Source organism: Felis catus, chromosome E1, assembly GCF_018350175.1.
Source record: "Felis catus isolate Fca126 chromosome E1, F.catus_Fca126_mat1.0, whole genome shotgun sequence".
In the NCBI taxonomy this organism is placed as follows: Eukaryota; Metazoa; Chordata; class Mammalia; order Carnivora; family Felidae; genus Felis; species Felis catus.
The window spans coordinates 41,207,326-41,230,221 of NC_058381.1; the positions used below are offsets into that span (position 1 = coordinate 41,207,326).

Genomic DNA, 22,896 nt, shown 5'->3' on the forward strand with positions numbered 1-22,896 from the left:
CTCTCTCTCTCTCTCACACACACACACACACACACAACATACACACACACACACACACACACACACACACACACACACACGCGTGCACAATGCACACTCCAGCCATCACTCAGAAGAAGATCCAGGGTCAGCATCTTGAGGCTTCCCTGTAGCAGATTTCCCAGAGCACACCTTCAGGTTGGACTCTGCCGAATTCAGTGATAACTGCCACCCGGCCACTGGCCAGACTACATTTTCTGGGTCTCCCTGACCTCCTCAAAGGCCAAGCATTCTCATCTGATATCTCACCTGATACTCCAACCCTTTCTGCCTCAAAAACAACAACAACAACAACAACAACAACAACAACAACAACAACGCCTCGATCTTGGCACAAGACTGAATGTTCATCACACACACGCACATACACACACACACCCATACACACACACATGAATGTGCAGGATTGCCACCAGCCATCCCCAACTTCTGCCAAAAATGATTACATATTTCTAACAAAGACTGACCATGAATATAAACAAGGGTCTGTGGATCCTGGGAATGAGTGGGAAGAGGTCTCTCTGCCCTTCCATAGATTAGGGGATTCTCCCACTCTAGCCTTTCCCAATCATGGCAAAGACAACCAAGGTGGCTTCCTCCTCACCACAAACACAAACCCACCATTCTAACTGGTAGACTATTAGCAAGAGAAGCAAAACTCAAAGGTACCAAAAACACCTCTCAAGATGGACCTCAGAGTCAACTCTTGAAGCTGTCGCATGAATTTCCAATCCTGTGAATAACCAGTCACCAGAGTTTTATTCCAAGACGAGTGTAATTCTGGCCTCTCACTATGTGCTTTCAAGTAACGCAGTGTAATTAAAATGTTTTCATAACCTACCTCTCAGAACGTTACTAACTAGACTTGTGATCTTGGGCAGGTCACTTCCTGTCCCTGGGCCTTGGTTTCATCATTCATTCACTCAGCAAATATTTATTGAGAAGCTAGTAAGTTCCAGGCACTGTGCTAAGTGCTGAAGACAACAAAGATGAGCAAGATACAGTCTGGCCGAAGAATGTCTCCCTCTATTGTTTATGTGTTAACGTAAATAACTCCTCATGTTGCTGCATGATTAGGGCGGTAATAAAGGTTGGACAAGGTACAAGAGGAAAACTAGGAGGGGAGCACCTGTGTCTGATGAGGGGCATAGGGGTTTGTACAAATAAGGGAGTTGGACTTCTTAATCAAAGAGTCTGTTATTCTAAGATCATGATGCATTCCAAAAGGACACAGAAGCCATTTGGATATTCTGCTCCAGGGAAATGTGTGCAATACCAGCCTTCCACTAGTGCAGATAAGGAGTTTACCATTGGCAGTTTACCACTTGGCATGAATACCTCTTTCAGAGTAAATAGAAGCCAGAATCTCTTTATCAGACGTTTGCACTATCTAATTCTAATGATCACCTAGGAGTGTAAATGACACTTGGTAAAATTAAATCCCTTCCAATTCAAAGGTCAGAAGAGACATTAGGTACACTTGTGCCATATATACGCTTAACCAGCTGATGAATAGTATACAAACACGTCACTTAGGAGGGGAAAAACCAAACCCAGACACATATAAAATGAATCCCTCATATGGTTTTCTCTCAAACAAAACCAGAAATAAAACCCATTAGCCCGTTATTGCCGGAAACTCAGTAGTCCCCCTGAGATGGTATGAGCAAAAGTCTGATAATTGTGGCTTATAATTAACTCATGCACCAGCTAATATTATTTAAGTCCTCAAATACTGAAGGGAACAGAGTTATCAATTCCTAAAAGGTCAAGATCAATAATATCCATCCTTCTAGTTGATTTTTTTCCTGCCTACCTATATTTTCTATATTTACTACAATAAGTATGTTTTGATATTGTAATGCTTAAACCTGGTAGACCTGTTATTTTACATAGAATAAAGTGTGTCCTCTCCCATTAAAGTACTTATTAGTTTTTTTTTTTTTTTTTGTCTTCCCAAGATAGTGCATGGAACCTGATACTGCCACACGCAAACTGCCTGGTAGGTTAGTTATACATAGAATTCAGTTCTTAGATTTTGTTCTAACTTGAAGTAGAAACGCAGGTAAAACATGAGGCCTTGCCATTCCACTTTCAACTCAAAGATATATAGACACACATATATATACTCATATATACATACATATGATATATTTAGTGATAAAAAAATTTTATATATTAAGAAGCCATCTTGATGGTTGTATATCAGTGTGGATGTACTTAATGCCACTAAACTGCACACTTAAAAATGATTAAAATGGAAAATTCTATGTTATGTATATTTTGCCACATTAAAAAATAGTTTAAGAGTTTTCTCAAATTAAAAAGTGCAATTGACTTGTGTGTATGGACCCTGTATCTTGTAACCTTTCTAAACTCAATTATTGGTTCTAATAGCTTTTTATATATTCCTTAGGATTTTCTATGTACAATCATGTCTTCTACCTTCTGTAAATCAAGACAGTTTTATTTCTTCCTTAAAAGACAAGAAAAGGCAGATGAGCACTGACTGTTGTATACAAGCGATGAATCACAGGAATCTACCCCCCAAAACCGAGAGCACACTGGATACACTGTATGTTAGCCAACTTGACAATAAATTAAATATATTTTTTAAAAAGGCATCTCTACCTCAACAAAGCAAAGGCTACCAGAGTGTAAGATCTTTTTTCTGTACCCTTAAACGCTTGTAAAATATGCCAAGGAGGAGGAACCACATCACACAGATGTCAACTCAGATTAGGGAAGATAAGATTTAAATTACTCTGATTCCAACACGTGAGAATGGTTTGAGAATGACTTTGCTTCAACCTGTGATTTACAGAAAAACACAGTAAGCCATGTATCATTTCTGAGCCATGGAGGTGTTATAGCAGAGGGAAGTGGACACAGGTCGTTTCCAGGGTCCCTTGGTTCATCAGCTCCTTATTTGATTACAGGGTGATTTAACCAAGGAGCATTGACTGCTTCAGCCTGTTTGGCCTTGATCAATCCAGAAAATACACTCGCTGATTTCCTTTTATCGATAGTCTACAGGTGTCAGGGAAGGGACCCTGACAGTTTTCACTCGAGAATGCTCAGAACAGTCACAGAAAGGCCCTGAACACCTACCGAAAGGGATGGCCTGAGACCTGCCGGCCCAGGGTCAACAGCCAAATTAAACTGGAGAGGTGAGGAGCCAGAGGGACAGGCAGGCCAGGATTAAGGAAACAGGAGCTCTGAAACAAGCAAACAAAAACTATTCATAAAAAGTGCTAAAAGGTGAGAGGTGCCTGACTGGCTCAGTTGATAGAGCATGAGACTTGATCTTGGGGTCATGAGTTCAAGACCCACATTGGGTGTAGAGTTTATTTAAAAATAAAATCTTGAAAAAAAAGAAACCTGCTAAAAGTGAACAGAAAGGTGGACCTTCCAATTTGCGATTAGACTGTTAAATAACTATTAGAACTTTGTCATGTTGATTTAACAAACCAGAGATAGAGAGCAGGATACTAAAACCATGTCAAAAGTTAATTTTTAATAGCCTCCTAAACAGTTTCAGTCTTAAAATTTTTTATTTGAATACAGTTGACACACCGTGTTACATTAATTTTAGGTCTACAACATAGTGAGTGACTCTACATCTCTATATGTTACACTGTGCCTAACTAGTGTCAATTAGCCAAATACACCAGCCTGGCATAGCTAGAGGGATGCATTGATAGCATAATAAACATTAATAGAGTCAAAATGGACCAAAAATTTCAACCTTCTACAAAAACAATGGAAGCTCTAGAAACAAAGGAAAAATAACTCAATCCCAGACACCTGAAGAGATCAATTTATAAAATATAACAACACATTAAAGCAGTCATAGGAGGGGTGTCTGGGTGACTCAGTGGGTTAAGCATCAGACTTCAGTTCAGGCCATGATCTCATCATTCGTGAGTTCGATCCCCGGGTCGGGCTCTGTGCTGACAGCTCAGAGCCTAGAGCCTGCTTCAGATTCTGTGTCTCCCTCTCCCTCTGTGCCCCCCCCACCCTCTCTCTCTCTCTCTCTCTCTCTCTCTCTCTCTCTCTCAAAAATAAATAAACATTAAAGCAGTTGTAGGAAATACTCTATCTTACCATGTTGGAAATATTTTAAAATTTTATCAGAAAAAAAAAATTACAACGTTCACAATAAAAGGAAGGAAAACAGACCGAGCACAATAATACTATGACTTGTAGATCATGCAAAAACATTTATTTTTTTTAAAACAAAACAAAACAAAACAAAACAAAACAAAACAAAACACAGGCTCTGCTTCCTCATTTAGGAAATTAAATGTTGAAATAGATTGGGTACCTTATATGAGCTAGAGGTATGCTGGTCAGGGACAGAGGCCTCCAGGCAACTCTCTGTGTAGCCAACTGCCTCTTCCCCTCCCTTTCCTTGGGGTGCTGTAGGACATCATCATTTTCTTTTTTTTTTTTTTGAGATTTTTAAAAATGTTTATTTATTTTGAGAGAGAGAGAGAGAGAGAGCGAGAGCATGAGTGGGGAAGGGGCAGAGAGAGAGGGAGAGAGAGAATCCCAAGCAGGTTCCACATTGTCAGCACAGAGCCCAATATGGGGCTTGAACTCACACACCATGAGATCATGAGCTGAGCCGAAATCAAGAGTCAGATGCTTAACTGACTCAGCTATCCAGGCACCCTGGACATCATCATGTTCTATGTAAATACTGTGGGGTGAGGTTGGGATAAATGATCCCCACATCCCATCCAGCTCTAGGATGCTATCACTGTACCCCCGATAAATCAACATTGCAATGCATGGTCTCGACAAAGTGAACAGACAGAACCTCTGTTCTAGACACAAGGTAGAACATATAATGGAAATGGCAGAGACATTCCTATCTTTCTAAAAGCTACTTTTCTGGAAAGTATGTTTAAAGAATATCGACTTTTTTTTCTTTTTAACTTAAATACATTTTAAGGCAGGCATTCTTAGCAAACTGTGTTTCTGAGGAAGACTGGAATGAGGGCCTAAGGTCATACACTTTATGACTGACACTGTAGCTATTACCAAGGGTGAGCATGGATGTGGCAATTGGGAGTAACATGGACATGAACTAAGGACAGTCATGGAATCCGAAAAATGCCATCACGAAATACATCATTTCCAGTTAAGTGCTATGAAAAAGGATGCAAAAAAGACAGAAAACCTATCACTTAAGTTTCCCACATCCTTTCTCCAATGGGCATAAAGGTATTATGACAATCAATTATTTAGCAGCGCCTGGGTGGCTCAGTCGGTTAAGCACCCAACTTCGGTTCAGGTCATGGTCTTGTGTTTCAGGGGTTTAAGCCCCGCGTCAGGCTCTGTGCTGAAAGCTCAGGGCCTGGAGCCTGCTTTGGATTCTGTGTCTCCCTCTCTCTCTGCCCCTCCCCTGCTCATGCTCTGTTTCTGTCTCTCTCAAAAATAAATAAACATTTAAAAAGTTTTTAAAAAAAGAACAATTATTTGAAAAACATTGTGTGGGGGCACTTGGGTGGTTCAGTCGGCTAAGCACCAACTTCAGCTCAAATCATGATCTCACAGTTCATGGGTTTGAGCCCTGCGTCGGGCTCTGTGTGCTGACAGCTCAGAGCTTGGAGCCTGCTTCAGATTCTGTGTCTCCCTCTGTCACTCTCCCCTCCCCAGCTTATGCTCTCTCTCTCAAAAAATAAATAAATAAGCATTAAAACAGACACACACACACACACACACACACACACACACACACACACACATTGTATGATTTCTTTCACAGAGGCACTGGCAACATTCACAAACTTACTTCAGCATTCAAGAGATTCCTAAAAGAATGTTCTCAAATTTATACTTGGCCTAAGTTTTCATTTAAAATCAATTGTGAAGCACATAGGGGGTAAATACACGATCCTTGCTGCTTTCTGTAAGTTTTTAAACTTCCAAAATCAAAACTTTGAAAGTTCAATCATGGGGTGCATGGGTGGCTCAGTGGGTTAAGCATCCCACTTTGGCTCAGGTCATGATGTCATGGTTCATGAGTTCAAGTCCCACATTGGGCTCTGTGCTAACAGCTCAGAGCCTAGAGCCTGCTTCGGGTTCTATCTCCCTCTCTGGCTTACACTTTGTCTCTCTCGCTCTCTTCCAAAAATAAACATTAAAAAAAAAAAAGTTCAATTGTGGACTGTATGTATTTTTAAATGTTTAGGTTGTTTTTGTTTCTTTTTTGTTTTGTTTTGTTTTGTTTTATGTGAAGTACTAAGCTGGATCCTGAGTGCGTGGTTTCAGCCTGGTCAGTCATACCACTTTTCAGCACTCGGGTTTCTATAAGAGAAATTAAAAGACTCACTTAAACATGTTGTAGAGCAGTGCTCCGTACGCTTTTATGCACGTACAGAGAACCCCAGGATCTCCTAAAAATACAGATTCTGATTCAGTGGAACTGAGGTGGGATCTGAGATGGTGTGTTTTCTCGAGCCTCCAGGTATGCTGAGGAGGAACATAACTGGAGAACGGTGGCTCTCAAAATTGGTGTGTGAGAATCACCCAGAGGGCTTGTTAAACCAGATTGTTGGGTTTCTGACTTAGAAGTGTAGAAATTCTGTCTTTCTAGCACGTTCCCAAGCAATGCTGGTGCCGCTTGTCTGGAAACCACACTCTGAGAACCACTGCTGCCAAGGAAAGACTATTGGATTGTGTGAGAGAGGGCAAATGTGGGGTTGGCATCCACCGCGGCTAACTGGCCCTATGACTCTATCAGGTAGAAATACATTCACCTGCAATTAACAGAACAGTCACCAGTAGCCTAAACAAATAGTATAGTTTGTTTTTCTCTCTTGGTAAGTCCAGAGGTGGGCAGTCCGGCGTTTGGGACATCTATTAGGAAGCCACCAAGGACGCCTGGCCTTTCTATCTTTGTGTCCCACCGTCACTCACATGTGGCCCTTGTGCTGATGATGACTGCTGGACCAAGTTCCAAGCAGAAGACTAGGAGCAGGGCAGAGGGGGACGGGGGCCTCCAGCTTCACTTGCCCTTTTGGAAAAGTTTTCCCAGGAATCTTGCTCCATGACTTCTGCTTACATTCCACTGGGCAGAACTGAAGCAACCGTAGACCCATCATTGACTAGGGAGAGGGGGTTGGATTCCCCAACCAACATTAATAACCACAGTGGCCTCAGACATACACACAGATCTTAACATCATATCAAGACTACAGAAGTTCTAAAACCTAAGGACATATCTCAGCTCTCTGAATCCTCGCCTCCTCATCCGTAAAGTGTATGGGGTGCACTATGGGCATTTTGGGCAGGACAGTTCATCCCTGTGGGGCTCTCTTGCACACTGCAGGACATTAAGCGTCTCTGATCTCTGGGTACCAAATGCCAGGATCCCCCACCCCTGCTATTGCGATGAAACCAAATAGGCTTCTCGGTTGGGGTGGGGCATGGGAGGGGACTAGCCTGTGGGATTGGAAGCCACTGTCCTAGATCGGGTCTGGTCCACAGCTGTCTGATTCTCTTCAGCCTCTGATAAAAGCTAGTTATTTTTTGAAGCCCTGGCTACACAGCAGGAGCACGGGTCCCCATTCTCCACTTCATGGTGGGTAGGTATTGTTTTATCTCCTTTTAAGACAATCATTATTTTACCTTATTAAAAAAGCCCTCCTCCTCCTTTGGGGGCACATGTTAGTCACCACCATCACACTCTTCCCCTCTTGTTCCAATGATCTACCTATTTCCAAATCACTCTCCCATCCAGACTTTCCCCTCCAAGTTTTACCTTCCTCCTAGGCAACTTTTACATCCACATGGATGGTCCTGACTGGACTTGACCTCCTCACCTCAAAGGCCCTTTACTACTTGTCTCCTTGTCACCCACACAATGGACAGACCTCAGCACTTGCCACCCTATGAACTGCTCCTTAACCTTAAACTTGACTGGCTCTGTCTTGTACCGCCACTTCCTGTACCTCCACCTTCTCATTCCCTTTGCCCCATTCTTCTTCCTGATGTTGATTTTAGTCCAAGCTAGCAGCCCCTTCCTAGCTTCACATCCTTCTCCACGCAGCCTGGACAAGCTGATCCATTCCTCCTGCATTCCCCCAATCTTCACCCCATTCTCCTGGTAAAACCCCAACCCCAGCTCTAGCTGACTTTCTGCCCTCTGACTCCCACACTTGAGCAGCTGAACACTGCCCTGAGACAGTGCACACCCACGCAGACTGTTGCCGTGACAACCTGGTGGTGGGCTGGTGGTGGTCCCTCTACTTGTCCTTGTCAGCCCTCTCCTGTTCCCTACCTTATCACCTCCCCTGTCATTCGCACTCTTAGCAGATAACTTCACTCCTACTTGACAGTGAAAATAGAAGCCATCAGTCAGAAGCCCCCTCAACTTCCTGCCCCCCACTGCCACCCCACTAAAGCACTTATTTTTATCTACACTCATCCTTTCCTCCCTTTTATTGTGGGAAAAGTTTCCTTCCTGTGGTTAATCCCTCCACCTGAGCCCTACATCCCAATAGCTCCAGCCTCCCCAGGGACCTTGGCTCTCAGAGTCCCCTCTCTGTGCCTTTAGTATTGCCACACTGAAACGTCTCTGTTCTAAAAAGCAGTGTTCTCCAGACTCCACAGTCCCATCTCCACTGTACAAATTTCCCCTTCTCTCTTGTCCTTTGCGGCCACACTTCTTAACCTTTCTCACACCATGGATGCCTTGGCCGTTGGGTGGATAATGTTTTTGAATGCATGCAATATATATAGAATTACCCTGGAAGCCAATTATAGTGAAATCCAGTGGTTACAATATATTTTTTACACTTGTGACATAGCAATACATGTGCTTCTTTCTTTTATTCTTGTGTGTCCTTTATTAAGGCATTCAATAACAAAATCTTGTGTTATCTATAATAACCCCTGTATTGTTAAGTAGCGATGATTATAAACACTATTTTGCAACATTGCATCAACTGCAAGGTGAAGTAAGTATAGCTGTGATTTTTACAGGTGACAAAGTCACAGGCACTACTATACTACTGAAGAATAAAGTCTGCAGTCATAATTGAAGGGAAAACTATACTCTAAATTTTATTTTATTTCTTTTAAAGTTTATTTATTTATTTTGAGAGAGAGAGAGAGTAAGTGGGGTGGGGGGCAGAGAGAGAAGGAGAGAGAGAATCCCCAGCAGGTTCCATGCTGTCTGTGCAGAGTCCAACGTGGGACTCCACCCCCAGAAGACTATATTTTAATAACAGGTGAGTGAGGGGCACCTGGGTGGCTCAGTCAGTTAAGCATCCAACTCTTGATTTTGGCTCAGGTCATGATCTTACACTTGGGAGATCGAGCCCCACGTTAGGCTCTGCACTGGGCACGGGACCTACTTAAGATCCTCTCTTTCCCTCTGCCTCTACCCCTCTCCCCGACTCAAGCTCTCTCTCTCTCTTAAAACTAACTAAAATAACTAAATAAATAACTAAGTAACTAACTAAATAAATAAAATGTGAATGAAAAATCAATATGTAATTTTTTCCCATCCAAGTTCATGGGTCCCCTGAATTCTATCCATAGATCCCCTGGAGGGGAGCAGTGGGCACCAGATTAAAACGCCTGTTTTAAAGTCCATCCTCCCTGCCCACCTCCTCATCTTCCTCACATCTCAATTTTATGAGTCTTCAAGTATCTGTTAGTGCCAACTATGTATAAGGGTAAGTAACCTTTAGCAATCAGGTTTTTACTCTCATGGCCCAGGCTGAATATCCTCACCAAAGTCACCAATGGTTCCCCAAATTTGAAGGTCTCTTCTCTATCTCCATATTGCTCCAAATTATTTCCTTTCTAGAATTTTCTCTTCCCTAGGCTTCTGCAGTATCCTTCTCTATGGCTATGCCTTGAGCTGCAAGTAAAAACTGAATCCAAATCAAACAGATTAAACCATAAGGAAAAATAGATCATACATTTTAAGAAGGGCAGATATGGGGTTGCTGTAGGGCTGATTAATGTCCTGGCTTAGCAATGTCATCTGGGACCCAGGGGCTTGGCATCTTTCTGCTCTACCAGCCTCAGCATGATGGCTTATCCTCAAGATGCTCTACCCTACATATTAAAGGACTATAGCAGGTCCAGGTGCCATATCCAAATGTGAAAACGTGCAGCTGAAGAATAGAGTATGTCTCTTCCTGTCTGTCTATTTCTTTAAAAAAATATTTATGTTTATTTATTTTGAGAGAGAGGGAGCACAAGTAGGGTAGGGACAGTAGGGACAAAGAGAGGGGGGAGAGGGAGAATCCCAAGCAGGCTCTGTACTCTCAGTGCAGAGTCTGACCTGGAGCTCGAACTCATGAACTGCGAGATCATGACCTGAGCTAAAGTCGGACGCCTAACCGACCGAACCACCCAGGGACCCCCCTGTCTATTTCTAATCAGGGAGGAGACCTTCCTCAGGAGCCCCCAGAAATCTTTCCTCACATCACATTGACCCGAATTGCATCATATGTCCCTTCCTAAATCATTCCCTGGCAAGGAAATGGTGACGGCCATAATTGGCTTGGATTAATCAGGATTTATTGCCAAGCCACTTGGAAGAAGGGTGGAATGCAGAACAAAACCGGGGGCTCTGCCAGAAGTGAATAGGCAATCAAACCTCACTGATACACACCAGTTTTTCTTCTGCTTTTTGCTCGCTCCTTCATTTTTCTTTGAGATGCAGTCTTCCTACCCCTTAGGTGTTGTGTTCTATCAGGTTCTATCCCAGTCCTCTTGCAGGACCATCCCACACCACAAAATCTCCCTGAGTGATCCTATTCACGCCTATGGCTTGAACTGCCACTTGGGTATGGCTTGCTCTCCACCTAGAACTCACTCCTTGGCTCTAGGCCTGTGAATTCTCTGTCGCTTACGGGGCCCCAGCTCCACGTGAATATTCCCCGACTCAAACTCAGTTTGTGCATCCATGCACCCTCTGACTTCCTTGTGTCTCAGACAACAGCCCTGCCTTCACCCAGGAATTGAAATCTGTCCTCTCAGAATCCTTCCTCTCCCTTACCCGCATTACATAATCAGCCATCTTAAACTCCTGTAGATTCTCTCCACTCAAGCGTCTCTAGAATCTGTCCCCTCCTCTCCATACTTGGTCAGGGCCCTGTTCATTTCAGGCCTGGCTGATAACCTTGCCTCTTGCTTTACTCCAGCATACCTGTGTCACTGATGCCGGGCGGATCTTTCTCCACTCCTGTTCACCAACCTTCAGCAGCTTCCTATTTTGCAAGGCACATTCAAGTCTGGTCCCTGCTGACGTGTCCAGTTCACTACCTGACACTTTCCACATTCACCCTAAACCCAACTTGCCATCTCTCACATCCAGCTCGCACACATGCTCTACTTCCGCGCCATCAGCCCTCTCGACACAGACACATGTGAAGGCACATACACACCTTTTTTTCCCCCTCCACATATACTCAAAAATACTTTCATGTTTTGACAAAAACTTATTTTTGTCACCTACCATGTGTTGGTCACCCTTCCATGCTGATGATAGCCCTACCTGATATTTTTTACAAATGACTCCTTTATGTTCCTTATTAGGGATCACTGTAATTTATTAAGAACACCTGTACATGCATCCTTGTCCATATGTCCTAGCACATGTCCCTAGTTATAAGGGACTCAGGCAATTCCTGGAAGCAGAATGGCTGGGTCAAAGATTATGTGATTTTTACATATCAAGAGAACTGCCAGCTAACCCTCCAGAATGTATCCATTTAAACTACCACCAAAGGCATATAAAAATACTGTATAAAAGCACCCATTTGTCAGAACCCCCATCCACACTAGATATCTTTAAATTTTTGCTTGTCTAATATTTTGCCCTAAATCTGTATTTTTCTGATTACTCACGAGACTACAATTTTACATTTTTTAATTTATCATGAACCATTTATTCCTTTTACCCATTTTTTAGTATTTGTTTTCTTCTCCCCCCCCCTTTTTTATTAAGTAAACTCTACCCCCCAAAATGGGGTTCAAACTCACAACCCCAAGATCAAGAGTCACATGCCTATTAACTAACCAAAATTTAAATAAAAGCTTGAAACAAAACAAACAATAAATACATAAATAATAAATCGCAAAAGAGAAGAAACAAAGAGTCACATGCCCTACCAACTGAGCCAGCCCGACACCCTCTTGCTTTTCTTCTTATTGGTTCGTCTGCCCTTCCATTTTCTCCACCTGGCCAATTACTACCAAACTTTCAAGACTTAGGCCAGGCACCACCTCTTCCAAAAAGTTTTCTCCAATTCTTTGGCTTCTCCCAGTACCCACCCTCAAGTTGAGCCCCCCTACTCTGCACTCTCTGCTAACCTTGCTGTGTATTTATCTCTTCCACAAGGCCATGAACACCAAGGCTTGTTACCTCTACTTCTCCAGTTCACGTTAGTGTGCCCCTGCGTGGGATAGGTGCATAATCCAAGAATGAAACAATGTGCAAATGATCCACAAACAGGATCACTTTTAGGCTTATTTCCTTTGTCCTGTTCCTTGAGAAAACAATTCAGAACAAAATAACCTGGTTTGTTCTATTTCATGACCAAAATGTGATTTTAACATAACTCCTTCATACAAAGAGCTTCAGCCCTTCACGTTCATTGTTTTAATTTTTCTTTGGCTTCATTTTGAAGGTGAAACCCCCTGGGGTCATAGGATCCCAGTCTCAAGACCTGAAGCTGCTCCAACTAGCTCTCTTCCTCCCAGTCCCTGACACACCCTCCTTTCCCTACCTCACACCTCTGCCTCCTTACCTCCCCAACATACCTGTGCTTCTGGCATATCTGTACTCCTGCAGGCCAGGTGTCCAGGAAGACCAGAAATGAAGGTGCAGCCAAAATATTTCACTCAACCTGGAATATCAAATAAAGGCTTAGGACATTTAACAAACTTGTTAGTTTACAAATGCTGCATTTATTATCAGAGGCAGACCAAAGCCTCAGACAAAGGAATGCCACAACCCCACGACATTATCATAACCTGGATCAGAGAACACGGAGCCAAGCAAATTGAACTCAGCACTCAATAATCAATCTCTGGGTAATGACCTCGAGCCCCTGGATCTGAAACCCATGAAAAAGACCATGAACCTAGTCCTGTTGCTCAATAGAAGGTAGGTCTGAAACCGAATCTGTAGGATCATGCCAAATAATATGAGGTTTTAATTTTTTGCAGTTTATTCAAAGGAACCACTTATTTTTTTTTACCCTGAAAATTATACTTCAGTTCCCACTGCATCTAGAAGTAACCACAACAGTGGCTAGTATGTGTTGAAGGTTTTCTATGAGTCTGGCACTGTGCTAGGTGCTGATGTATCACCTCATTGAACCAACATGGACTGGTCAGTTCTCAGCAGAAATGGAAAGCATAACCTGTTAATAACTGGGGGGATTTACGTTGAGCTCTATACATAAGCACATCTCCAACCCATTTCTACAGGTGAGGAGGAGCCCCCAGCTTGTCAGAGATGGCTTCTTCGAGGAAACTTACCTTGCAATTTCTCCAATTCAGATCAATTCACACGTTCTAACCTGTCTGTCTATAAACTAGGATTTGAAGGAAGTTTTCCCACTTCTGGGAGACCAGAAGGAGGAGCAAGGCACTATTATTAATCCTCAGAAAAGGTTGAAATTAAACTCCCTCATTTCACAAGAGTTCATAAACTGCTTCCAGCTTATTATTTTAAAGGAAGCAAACAGCCATTCCAGACTCACAAGGAGGGGAGGCCTGGCAAGTTTACTCTCATCTCTAAAGCCTCCCTCTTCACCTGGGCACTCAGAGAGGGGCCTAGTGAAGCCTCCGAAGACAGCCAGCCCTTAGGAGCAGTTCTGTCAGGGGAAGGGAGCCCCAAGGAGGAGCTCTGACCCTACCTCAAACTTCAAGGGGAGTACCCAGACCCTCCCTGAAAAGGCGAGGCTGCCAGTCCTCCTGAGGGACATCCCTAACAGCCTGGCCCAAATGGAGGAAGCAGGCTGGGGGACTGGGGTAGGGTGAGGGGAAGGAAACTGGGCAGAGGCTTGGGAGGGGACAGGCATGGGGCAAGCCAGAGCCTTCTAAAGAAGCCCAGAGGATTCATGGCGGCCAGCCCTGGAAGGTGGCCGAGTTCTCATAAAAAAAGAGAAAGTGATAGAGAAAAGAATACAAAAACCTTTGTCTGAGCATGACTCTTGCCAGTGGGGCCTCTGCCAGAGCCTCTGCAGCAGCTCCCAGAGAAAGCCCTCCAGACAGGGACAGACAGACAGCCCAATGGAGCAGAAGAGCAGCCAGAAGCCAGCCTGCATCAGGGTGGGGGTTTGGAATGTGCTGGCGCTGGGGGGCACCGCACCCACTCTTCAATAATTGGCTGGGAGACCACTGGCCATCCATATGGAAAAGATAAAGTGGATCCCTATCTTACAGCAGGCCTCCAAATAGGTTCCAGATGAACTAAAGACCTACAGAGTGTTTTGTTCGGGGCAAATTATGCTCAGCGACTAAGTTTGTCCTTGCCAATAATTTATTTAACACAGGTTCACTCTAAGAATTACAATTTATAATAATAATATTTCACAAGCCAATAGCATACAGGATGATGTCTCTTAATATGCCAATAAAGAAATAACATGCTCCAAATCAATGATAGATTAATTACATTATTGTTCCAGGTAAAAGGGAGATGGAATAAATAAAGTCCAATATTAGCTGAGGTGTACCTTTCTACAAGTTGGTTCTTGGGAGTGTCAGTCCTTCCAACTAAAAGCTAGGTATCAGCTGCCTGCTTAGGACCCTCTCTGCTGGGTCACTTAGCTGGTGGGAGACAAAGCCAGTGTTGGCAGGCAAGGTAGGCTGCTCTGAAGATTATTACTGCAGGGACCGCTACACAGCTTGGACCACTGCCTATGAGGAGTAGCCTCACTAAGGCAGAAGCAGATGTCCCTTCTCTTCCTGAGACTGCTGCATGGTTTAACACCACTGCTAACACCAAGGTAGCCTTGCCATGGCAGCCACAGTCCGAGTAAGTGTCTCAAGATCCCCAGAGAGCTATTAGATCAGCAAAGAGTAGCCTTGTCCAGACCAAATGCTTTCGAGCTGCTGGTCATTCCTCTTAATTTTTATTTTATTTTATTTTTTATTTTTTATTATTTTTTTTCAATATATGAAGTTTATTGTCAAATTGGTTTCCATACAACACCCAGTGCTCATCCCAAAAGGTGCCCTCCTCAATACCCATTCCTCTTAATTTTTAAAGTTTAAAAGTATACCACGTGATGGACACCATGGCCGTTACTATGGTGTTGATGATGTAATGGTCCTCATCACTCCAGGTGCTAGAGTTTGATAGGAAAGTTCTAATATCCAACTTCAAAACAATTTCATGAAAACAAGTTCAAACCACAAACAACTTTGTCCAAAACAAGCTTTCAAAACATGGATTTGAAATCATAACAAGTCAGCACACAACACGGGGAACAAGCAAAACTACTATGGGGCTTCTGGAAGAAAACATAAAAGGACAGCTTTATGATACTGGGAAAGGGATGCTATCTTTAACAAGGTATAAAACATGCAAAACAGGAAAATAAGGATAACTGTCTACATTAAAATCTTCTCTAGGCCAAAAGACTCCACATGCAAAGTATAAAGACAAGCCATAGACCAAGAGACAATATTTGCAACCCATACAACCAGGAAAAAAATCTGTGGAGTATCTTATTATGTTCAAAAGAAATAGACCAATAGAAAAATGGGCAAAAGATATGAACAGGCAATTCTCAAGGTACTAACAACAGCAACAACAAATCAGATGAACTTCACTTGTGATCATAACTGGAAATTATAACCATGAGATCCCCCTGGGCATCCATGGAATGGACAAAAATTAAGATCTGACAATCCAAGTGTGGATGCAGGTTTAAGGAAATGAAAACTCCATCGCTGGTAAGGGTGTACAACCATCTAGGAAAAAACATGTGAAACCTTGTAAAGTTTGTAAACCTTCTAAAGAAGATGCACATGCCAGTGGTAGAGATATTCTCCTTCACGTTCACAAGTGACAAATCCCGTATTCACTCTATGTAACAGGGGATAAGTAGAAACAATCTAATCACCCTTGTGTGGAAATAGTATAAACTAGTGTATTCATCCAATGAAACACTATAAAGCAGTTAAAAAGAAGGAAATAAATCTACATGCATCAGCATTGCTAAATCACAAAAATATAATGTAGGGTGAAAAAAATCAGGTTGCAAAAGTATAGTATATATACTCTAATACCATTTATAGAAAATTTCAAAACAAAAAATATATACAATGAAAGTACAGAATCATGCTTGTATGTTTAAAACTTTGTAATTTAAAATAAAACAGAAACCACAATGAGATATCACTTCACACTCATTAAGATGGCTATTATTAAAAACCAAACCAAAACAAAACAAAGAACGTAACAAGTGTTGGTGAGGATGTGGAAAAATTGGAACCCCTGTGCATTACAGGTAGGAATGTAAAATAGTGCTGCCACAATAGAAAATGGTACCAGGGCGCCTGGGTGGCTCAGTCGGTTATCATCTGACTCTTGGTTTTAACTCAGGACATGATCTCTGGGTTCATAGGTTTGAGTCCTGCATTGGGCTCTGCGTGGATGGTGAGGAGCCTGGTTGGGATTCTCTCTCCCTCTCTCTCTCTCTCTCTCTCTGCCCCTCTCATGCATGCATTCTCTCTCTCTCTTTCTCTCTCAAAATAAATTAAAATACAAAAGAAAGAAAATGGCACAGCAATTCCTCAAAAAATTAAACATAGAATTACCATATGATCCAGCAATTCTGCTTCTGGGTGTATACCCAGAATAATTGAAAGCAGGGACTCAAACTTATTTGTACACACCGATGTTCATGGCATAATTATTCACAACAGCCAACCCCAGCGTCCATCTACAGATGAATAGATAAACGCAAAATGTGGCATAAACATACAACGGAATATTATACATCCTTAAAAAGGAATGAAATTCTGGCACATGTTACAACATGGGAGTAACCTTGAGGACATTATGCAGTGAAATAAGGTAGACACAAAAGGACAAATACTACGCAATTCCATTGATATAAGATACCTGGTCAAAGTCATAGAGACAGGAAGTAGGATGTTGATGGGGATGGAGATGGAGAGTTATTATTTATGGTACAGGGTTCGGTTGGGAAGGTGACGACGTTCTGGGGATGAATGACAGTGATGGTTGCGCAACGGTGTGAATGTACATTATGCCACAGAACTGTCCGATTAAAGAGGATTAAAATGGTGAATGTTATGTTAGGTATATTTAACTTAAAAATAGAAATTGAAAAAAAGACTGGCTTGAAGCCAGCCCCTCTATCCAGAAGAGCCGCCAAGCCGCTCACCCGTCTGTAGCACGCAGCTGACTCGATACACCTGGACCGCCCCTCCCCGCCCCCACGCTCGGGTCGCTACCCCGCAGCCCCAAAGAGTTTCACGGCGCAGGCGCGGTGCTGGGGGTGGGTGGGCAGGAGGGGGCGTGGCCTCACACTGCGCCTGTGCCGAATTCCAGCTGTAACTGTAGTGGGGAAATCATGTCCAGGTTGGGCTCCCCGGCCCGGCGGCAGTGGGGAGGCCCGCACTGCACACGCGCAGACCGAGCACTCGCGTCAAAAGACGAAGAGAACGCGCGCTCCCCACGTCCTGCGAGCCCGGCTGCCAGGCGTTCGTCTCTGCCGTGACTCCCGCCGGGCAGGGCTGGCGCGCCCACGTCTGAAGAGCGATGCCCCGGGAGATCATCACCCTGCAGCTGGGCCAGTGCGGCAACCAGAGTGAGCGAGCGAGCGCCGGGCCCTTCCAGTCTCCGGTTCTGCCCCTTCGGGTCCCACCCAAGTGCTTGGCATCCTCTAGTCCCCCTTTCCCTTCCATGAAACCCCTGCCCTATTGCGCATGATGAACAAGGCCCCGATGGAGAGCCGCGCCTGGGCTGTGACAGCTCCCAGACCAGGTGTCTTGGGCCCAGCCTCTGAGTGTGACAGCCTCTGAGCCTAACCCTGGGCTGCTGAGGCCTTATGACTATCAGACCCAGGCATCTCTCCCCATCCCCCAGTTGGGTTCGAGTTCTGGAAACAACTGTGCGCTGAGCATGGTATCAGCCCCGAGGGCATCGTGGAGGAGTTCGCCACCGAGGGCACTGACCGCAAGGACGTCTTTTTCTACCAGGTGCTCCCAGCGACTTTGCCAGCCCCCCCCACCCCCCACGCGCCCCCACAGTGGCCCCGGGGGGTCTGAGGGAAGGGCAGTGGCTTGGTACCAGGAAACCCTCTGGGCAAAGGAGTCAGGGCGGCTGGCTTGAGGAGGGAGGACAGGCAGGAGCCAGAGTTGGGAGGATGGAGGACTGGGCCTTAGCTGACTGGACCATCCTGCTGGTCTCCCCTTGACAGGCAGACGATGAGCACTACATCCCCAGGGCCGTGCTGCTGGACCTGGAGCCCCGGGTGATCCACTCCATCCTCAACTCCCCCTATGCCAAGCTCTACAACCCAGAGAACATCTACCTGTCAGAGCATGGAGGAGGGGCTGGCAACAACTGGGCCAGTGGATTCTCGCAGGTATCTGGGTGGCCATCCCAGAAACCCTTGATGTTCCCTCCCTAGGGCAAGGCAGGCTCAGGCAGCCTGGGGATTTGACCAGACCGGATAGACAATAAATAAGAGACAAAGGGATACCCTGACAAGAGAGAGAGCCAGGGAGAGGTGTATGCAAGCTGCAAATCATTTGAAAAGTAGCTTTTTTGGGTTGAGGGCCACAGCTGAGGCTCTGTTTGAGGGTGGCAGTAGTGTCCCAGGGGGTGTTCTTGGTGCTGAAAAGAGGTACTCCCCAAAACCTTCATCCTTACCCTCACTTCCATGTCTCTCTATACAGGGTGAGAAAATCCATGAGGACATTTTTGATATCATAGACCGAGAAGCAGATGGAAGTGACAGCTTAGAGGTGAGGTTCAGCCCCACTGAAGGAAAAGAAAAGGCTGATAAGTGCTGGGGAAAGGTCGGGAGGTAGCCTGAACAGGTGGTGTGATGGGGGCAATTCTATTTAAAACTAATTTTTGGAGCATCATATGTGAGATATTAAGGTAAATAAGGTACAGAGGCTCCTGGGTGGCTCAGTCGACTGACTTGATATCTGCTCAGCTTATGATCTCATGGTTCGTGAGATTGAGCCCCAAGTCAGGCTCTGCACTAACAGCTAACAGCTCAGAGCCTGCTTGGGATTCTCTCTCTCTCCCTCTCTCTCTCTCTCTCTGCCCTTCCTCTACTTGCTATCTCTCAAAATAAGTAAATTAAAAAAAAAAAAACATTTAAAAAGAAAGGTACAGGGGCACCTGGGTGGCTCAGTCATTGAGTGTCCTACTTCAGCTCAGGTCATGATCTCATGGTTCACGTGTTCGAAACCTATGTCAGGCTCTGTGCTGACAGCTCAGAGCCAGGAGCCTGCTTCAGATCTCCCTCTCTCTCTGCCTCTCTCTCTCTCAAAAATAGATATTTAAAAACAATTTTTTTAAAGAAAGGTACAGTACTTGTCCTCAAGGAGATCCTAATGTGGATGGCATCAGCTCCTTAGGCATGAGTCTTCCTTCCCAAGGAGCCTCAGCCTGGATGGACACAGAAGCAGCCTTGAGACAGGAGTGTGTTGGGAGTGGGGAATGAGACAAGCCTAAAGCCTCTTCCGCAGATCCCTGGAGACTGCCTCTCCCCATGCAGGGCTTTGTGCTGTGTCATTCCATTGCTGGGGGGACCGGTTCTGGCCTGGGTTCCTACCTTCTGGAACGACTGAATGACAGGTAACCCTGTGTTTGGGGAGAGGGCATTAGCCCTGGTTCCCTGGGTAAGGTCTTTCCTTTTTGTCACTTTTTTCTCTTGGACTGAACGGCTTGGCACTATTGCTTTGAGTCACTGGTAGAAATAGAGCCTGGCCATCCAGGGAACATCTAGGAAACAGTAACTTCCAGGAGGGGGTTTGCCTAGGGAGAGGAGGGACCTACAGGGTTTGGTGGGTTTGATGCTTTAGGTTTATCCTTTTTGGCTCCTGGGCTCTAAACACTCAGTTCTGCCCTCACCCGCCTTTTGTACAAGAGCTTGGTGGCACTTGGAAAGGAATGACCCTATTATCTCTAGAGAAGACCAAGGTGGGCAGTGATGGGAGTCCTTCCAGTTCATTGTCACCTTCCCCTTTCCCTCTTCTTCACCCCCAGGTATCCCAAGAAGCTGGTGCAGACATACTCAGTGTTTCCCAACCAGGACGAGATGAGCGATGTGGTGGTCCAGCCCTACAACTCCCTGCTCACGCTCAAGAGGCTCACCCAGAACGCAGACTGTGTGGTGAGTGCCAGAGAAAGGAGTGGGGGGGTGGGGGTGGGGGTGCTTTGCTCCACCTCCTCAAACCAGTGGGACATGTACACCCTGCCCTTCCCAAGCCCCTGCCCAGAGAACAGAGGACCAAATAAAGCCATACCTGGTGGCCCAAATTATGAAATAAGGACTTGACCCCAAGTTGCTCTCAACAAAGTGAATACCCCTGACATGTGTCCCCATTTAGCCTATTTAATGCCTACTCATGCTTAAATTCTCAGCCCAAGGGGCACTTTCATAGTAAAACCTTCTCTGACCACACATTCAAGGTCAAATTCCTTTGTGCATATTTCAGGCTGTAACTGTACTTTTCTGTAGACCTGGTGAAGGGGACAGACCGTGCCTGTTTTACCCTCCATGGTGTCTCCAGAACCAGGCACAGTGGATGGCACATGGAGACAATTTGTTTACAGGATGGTAGAAAAGTATCTTGTGATGCCCCAGGAACAGTATTTTCCTTTTTAAGTTAACACACTTCCTGGTTTTTAGAATTTAGAGGGGGTAAAGCTAATAACTTATCTCTCTGCCCCCTTTCTCCTCAAAAAGGTGCCGTGACCCTCTTCTGTCCCCCCAGGTGGTACTGGACAACACAGCCCTGAACCGGATCGCCACAGACCGCCTGCACATCCAGAACCCATCCTTCTCCCAGATCAACCAGCTGGTGAGCCCCTGCTCCCGGACTGGAAACCCTCCTTACTGGAGTGCCATCTGGGGAAGGGAGGCCCCGCCCCAGGCCAAGGCCCATGACCCGGCACCCCCGTCCCCAGGTGTCCACCATCATGTCAGCCAGCACCACCACCCTGCGCTACCCTGGCTACATGAACAACGACCTCATCGGCCTCATCGCCTCGCTCATCCCCACTCCTCGACTCCACTTCCTCATGACCGGCTACACCCCGCTCACCACGGACCAGTCGGTAGGAGCAGCCCCAGCAGGCCCTGCCCTAGCCTTTCTGTCCCCCTGCTGCGCCCTCCAGGAGCCGCTCTTTGTAGCCCCAGAGGCTCTGTGCTCAGGGACAGGCACAGACCGTCCAGCTCCGTGCTGACTTGTTCTCCTCTTCCCTACACCCCTGGCTCCCTGTAGGGCCCGGGCTATGTGGGGTCTGCTGATGCTCCCGCACAGGGGCATGACCTTGCTGAGCTGAGGAGGGCTAAGATGCCTGGTCCTGCAGCCAAGGCTCAGTGTACACCTGAATCTCAAGATGCCTCCCAGAGAGACCATCCTAGCCTGAGTCTGATGGGGGTCAGCCATTGGACCGTGCCCTGAGTGCTGGCCTGGTCCCCGTGGCCCGCTCTCCCCTCAGGTGGCCAGCGTGAGGAAGACCACAGTCCTGGATGTCATGAGGCGGCTGCTGCAGCCCAAGAACGTGATGGTGTCCACGGGCCGGGATCGCCAGACCAACCATTGCTACATCGCCATCCTCAACATCATCCAGGGGGAGGTGGACCCCACCCAGGTAGGTGAGGCCCCTTCGTGCCACCCCCGGAACCCACAGGGGTAGAGGAGAGGCTACCACCACCACTGTTGTGTCCACCCCTCCCCGCTAGGTCCACAAGAGTCTGCAGAGGATCCGGGAGCGGAAGTTGGCCAACTTCATCCCCTGGGGCCCTGCCAGCATCCAGGTGGCCCTGTCAAGGAAGTCTCCCTACCTGCCTTCGGCCCACCGGGTCAGTGGGCTCATGATGGCCAACCACACCAGCATCTCCTCGGTGAGCCTAATCTTCTGGCCTTCTTTGGCCATTCAGTTCCAGTAGACACCCTTATCATTCTCCCCCATTCCATTCCAGCCCCTTATCATGCACTGGTTCCCATCCTGGAGATTTCTATCTCTTTCAGCTCTTTGAAAGTTCCTGCCAGCAGTATGACAAGCTGCGGAAGCGGGAGGCCTTCCTGGAGCAGTTCCGCAAGGAGGACATCTTCAAGGAGAACTTTGATGAGCTGGACACGTCCAGGGAGGTTGTGCAGGAACTCATCGACGAGTACCATGCAGCCACACGGCCAGACTACATCTCCTGGGGCGCCCAGGAGCAGTGACTTCCTCCCCACCACTTCCCCTGGACAGTATGCATAGTCCCCATTGTGCCTGGTCCCTGTGACCCAGATTCTTGTCACCAAAAACCTTTCTAGGTTTATCTCCAGCCCAGGAGCTGGTCCTACTTCCACCCTTCTCTGACCTGACCCTTGATATTGCTCGTTTAGCTTGAATAAAGCAATAAAGCTTTGTCGTGAATACAGTCAGAGCTTGGTTGTGGATATAGTCAGGGCTTGGTCTGTGAATATGGGGCATGACCCACGCTCCCTCCCAGTTCCCAGGTAGTATGTGGCCTTTATCTTAGTCCACTTAGTCCAGGTCTTAGTGTGGTCACTATTTCCACTGGCATACCTTGTCTAGAACCAGGCTGCTTTACTAGAGTCAGCCCTACTCTCAAGATTACAGAGGTTTAC

General features: G+C 45.8%; 1 protein-coding gene and 1 long non-coding RNA gene across 3 annotated transcripts; one reads left to right on the forward strand and one right to left on the reverse strand.

The window, feature by feature from the left end:
• On the reverse strand, positions 1 to 17,582 carry LOC123382114. The gene is made up of 3 exons (XR_006590016.1): positions 17,162 to 17,582; positions 12,838 to 12,923; positions 1 to 3,257 (listed from the first exon to the last, which is right to left on the reverse strand). It is a non-coding gene; the product is annotated as an uncharacterized LOC123382114 (long non-coding RNA).
• Positions 17,583 to 17,632: 50 nt separating this feature from the next.
• On the forward strand, positions 17,633 to 22,685 carry LOC101099090 (tubulin gamma-2 chain). 2 transcript variants are annotated; one of them, XM_003996898.5, is made up of 11 exons: positions 17,633 to 17,873; positions 18,152 to 18,264; positions 18,486 to 18,653; positions 18,967 to 19,035; positions 19,803 to 19,882; positions 20,294 to 20,420; positions 21,025 to 21,111; positions 21,218 to 21,367; positions 21,755 to 21,907; positions 21,999 to 22,160; positions 22,288 to 22,685. In XM_003996898.5, exons 1-11 carry the CDS (start codon positions 17,825 to 17,827, stop codon positions 22,483 to 22,485), a joined length of 1,356 nt encoding a protein of 451 aa, XP_003996947.1. In that variant the 5' UTR covers positions 17,633 to 17,824; the 3' UTR covers positions 22,486 to 22,685. The 2 variants fall into 2 exon arrangements, with proteins under 2 accessions (XP_003996947.1, XP_019673476.1); XM_019817917.3 differs by lacking the exon at positions 19,803 to 19,882 and having other exon boundaries at positions 22,288 to 22,431.
• The last annotated feature ends 211 nt before the right edge of the window (positions 22,686 to 22,896 follow it).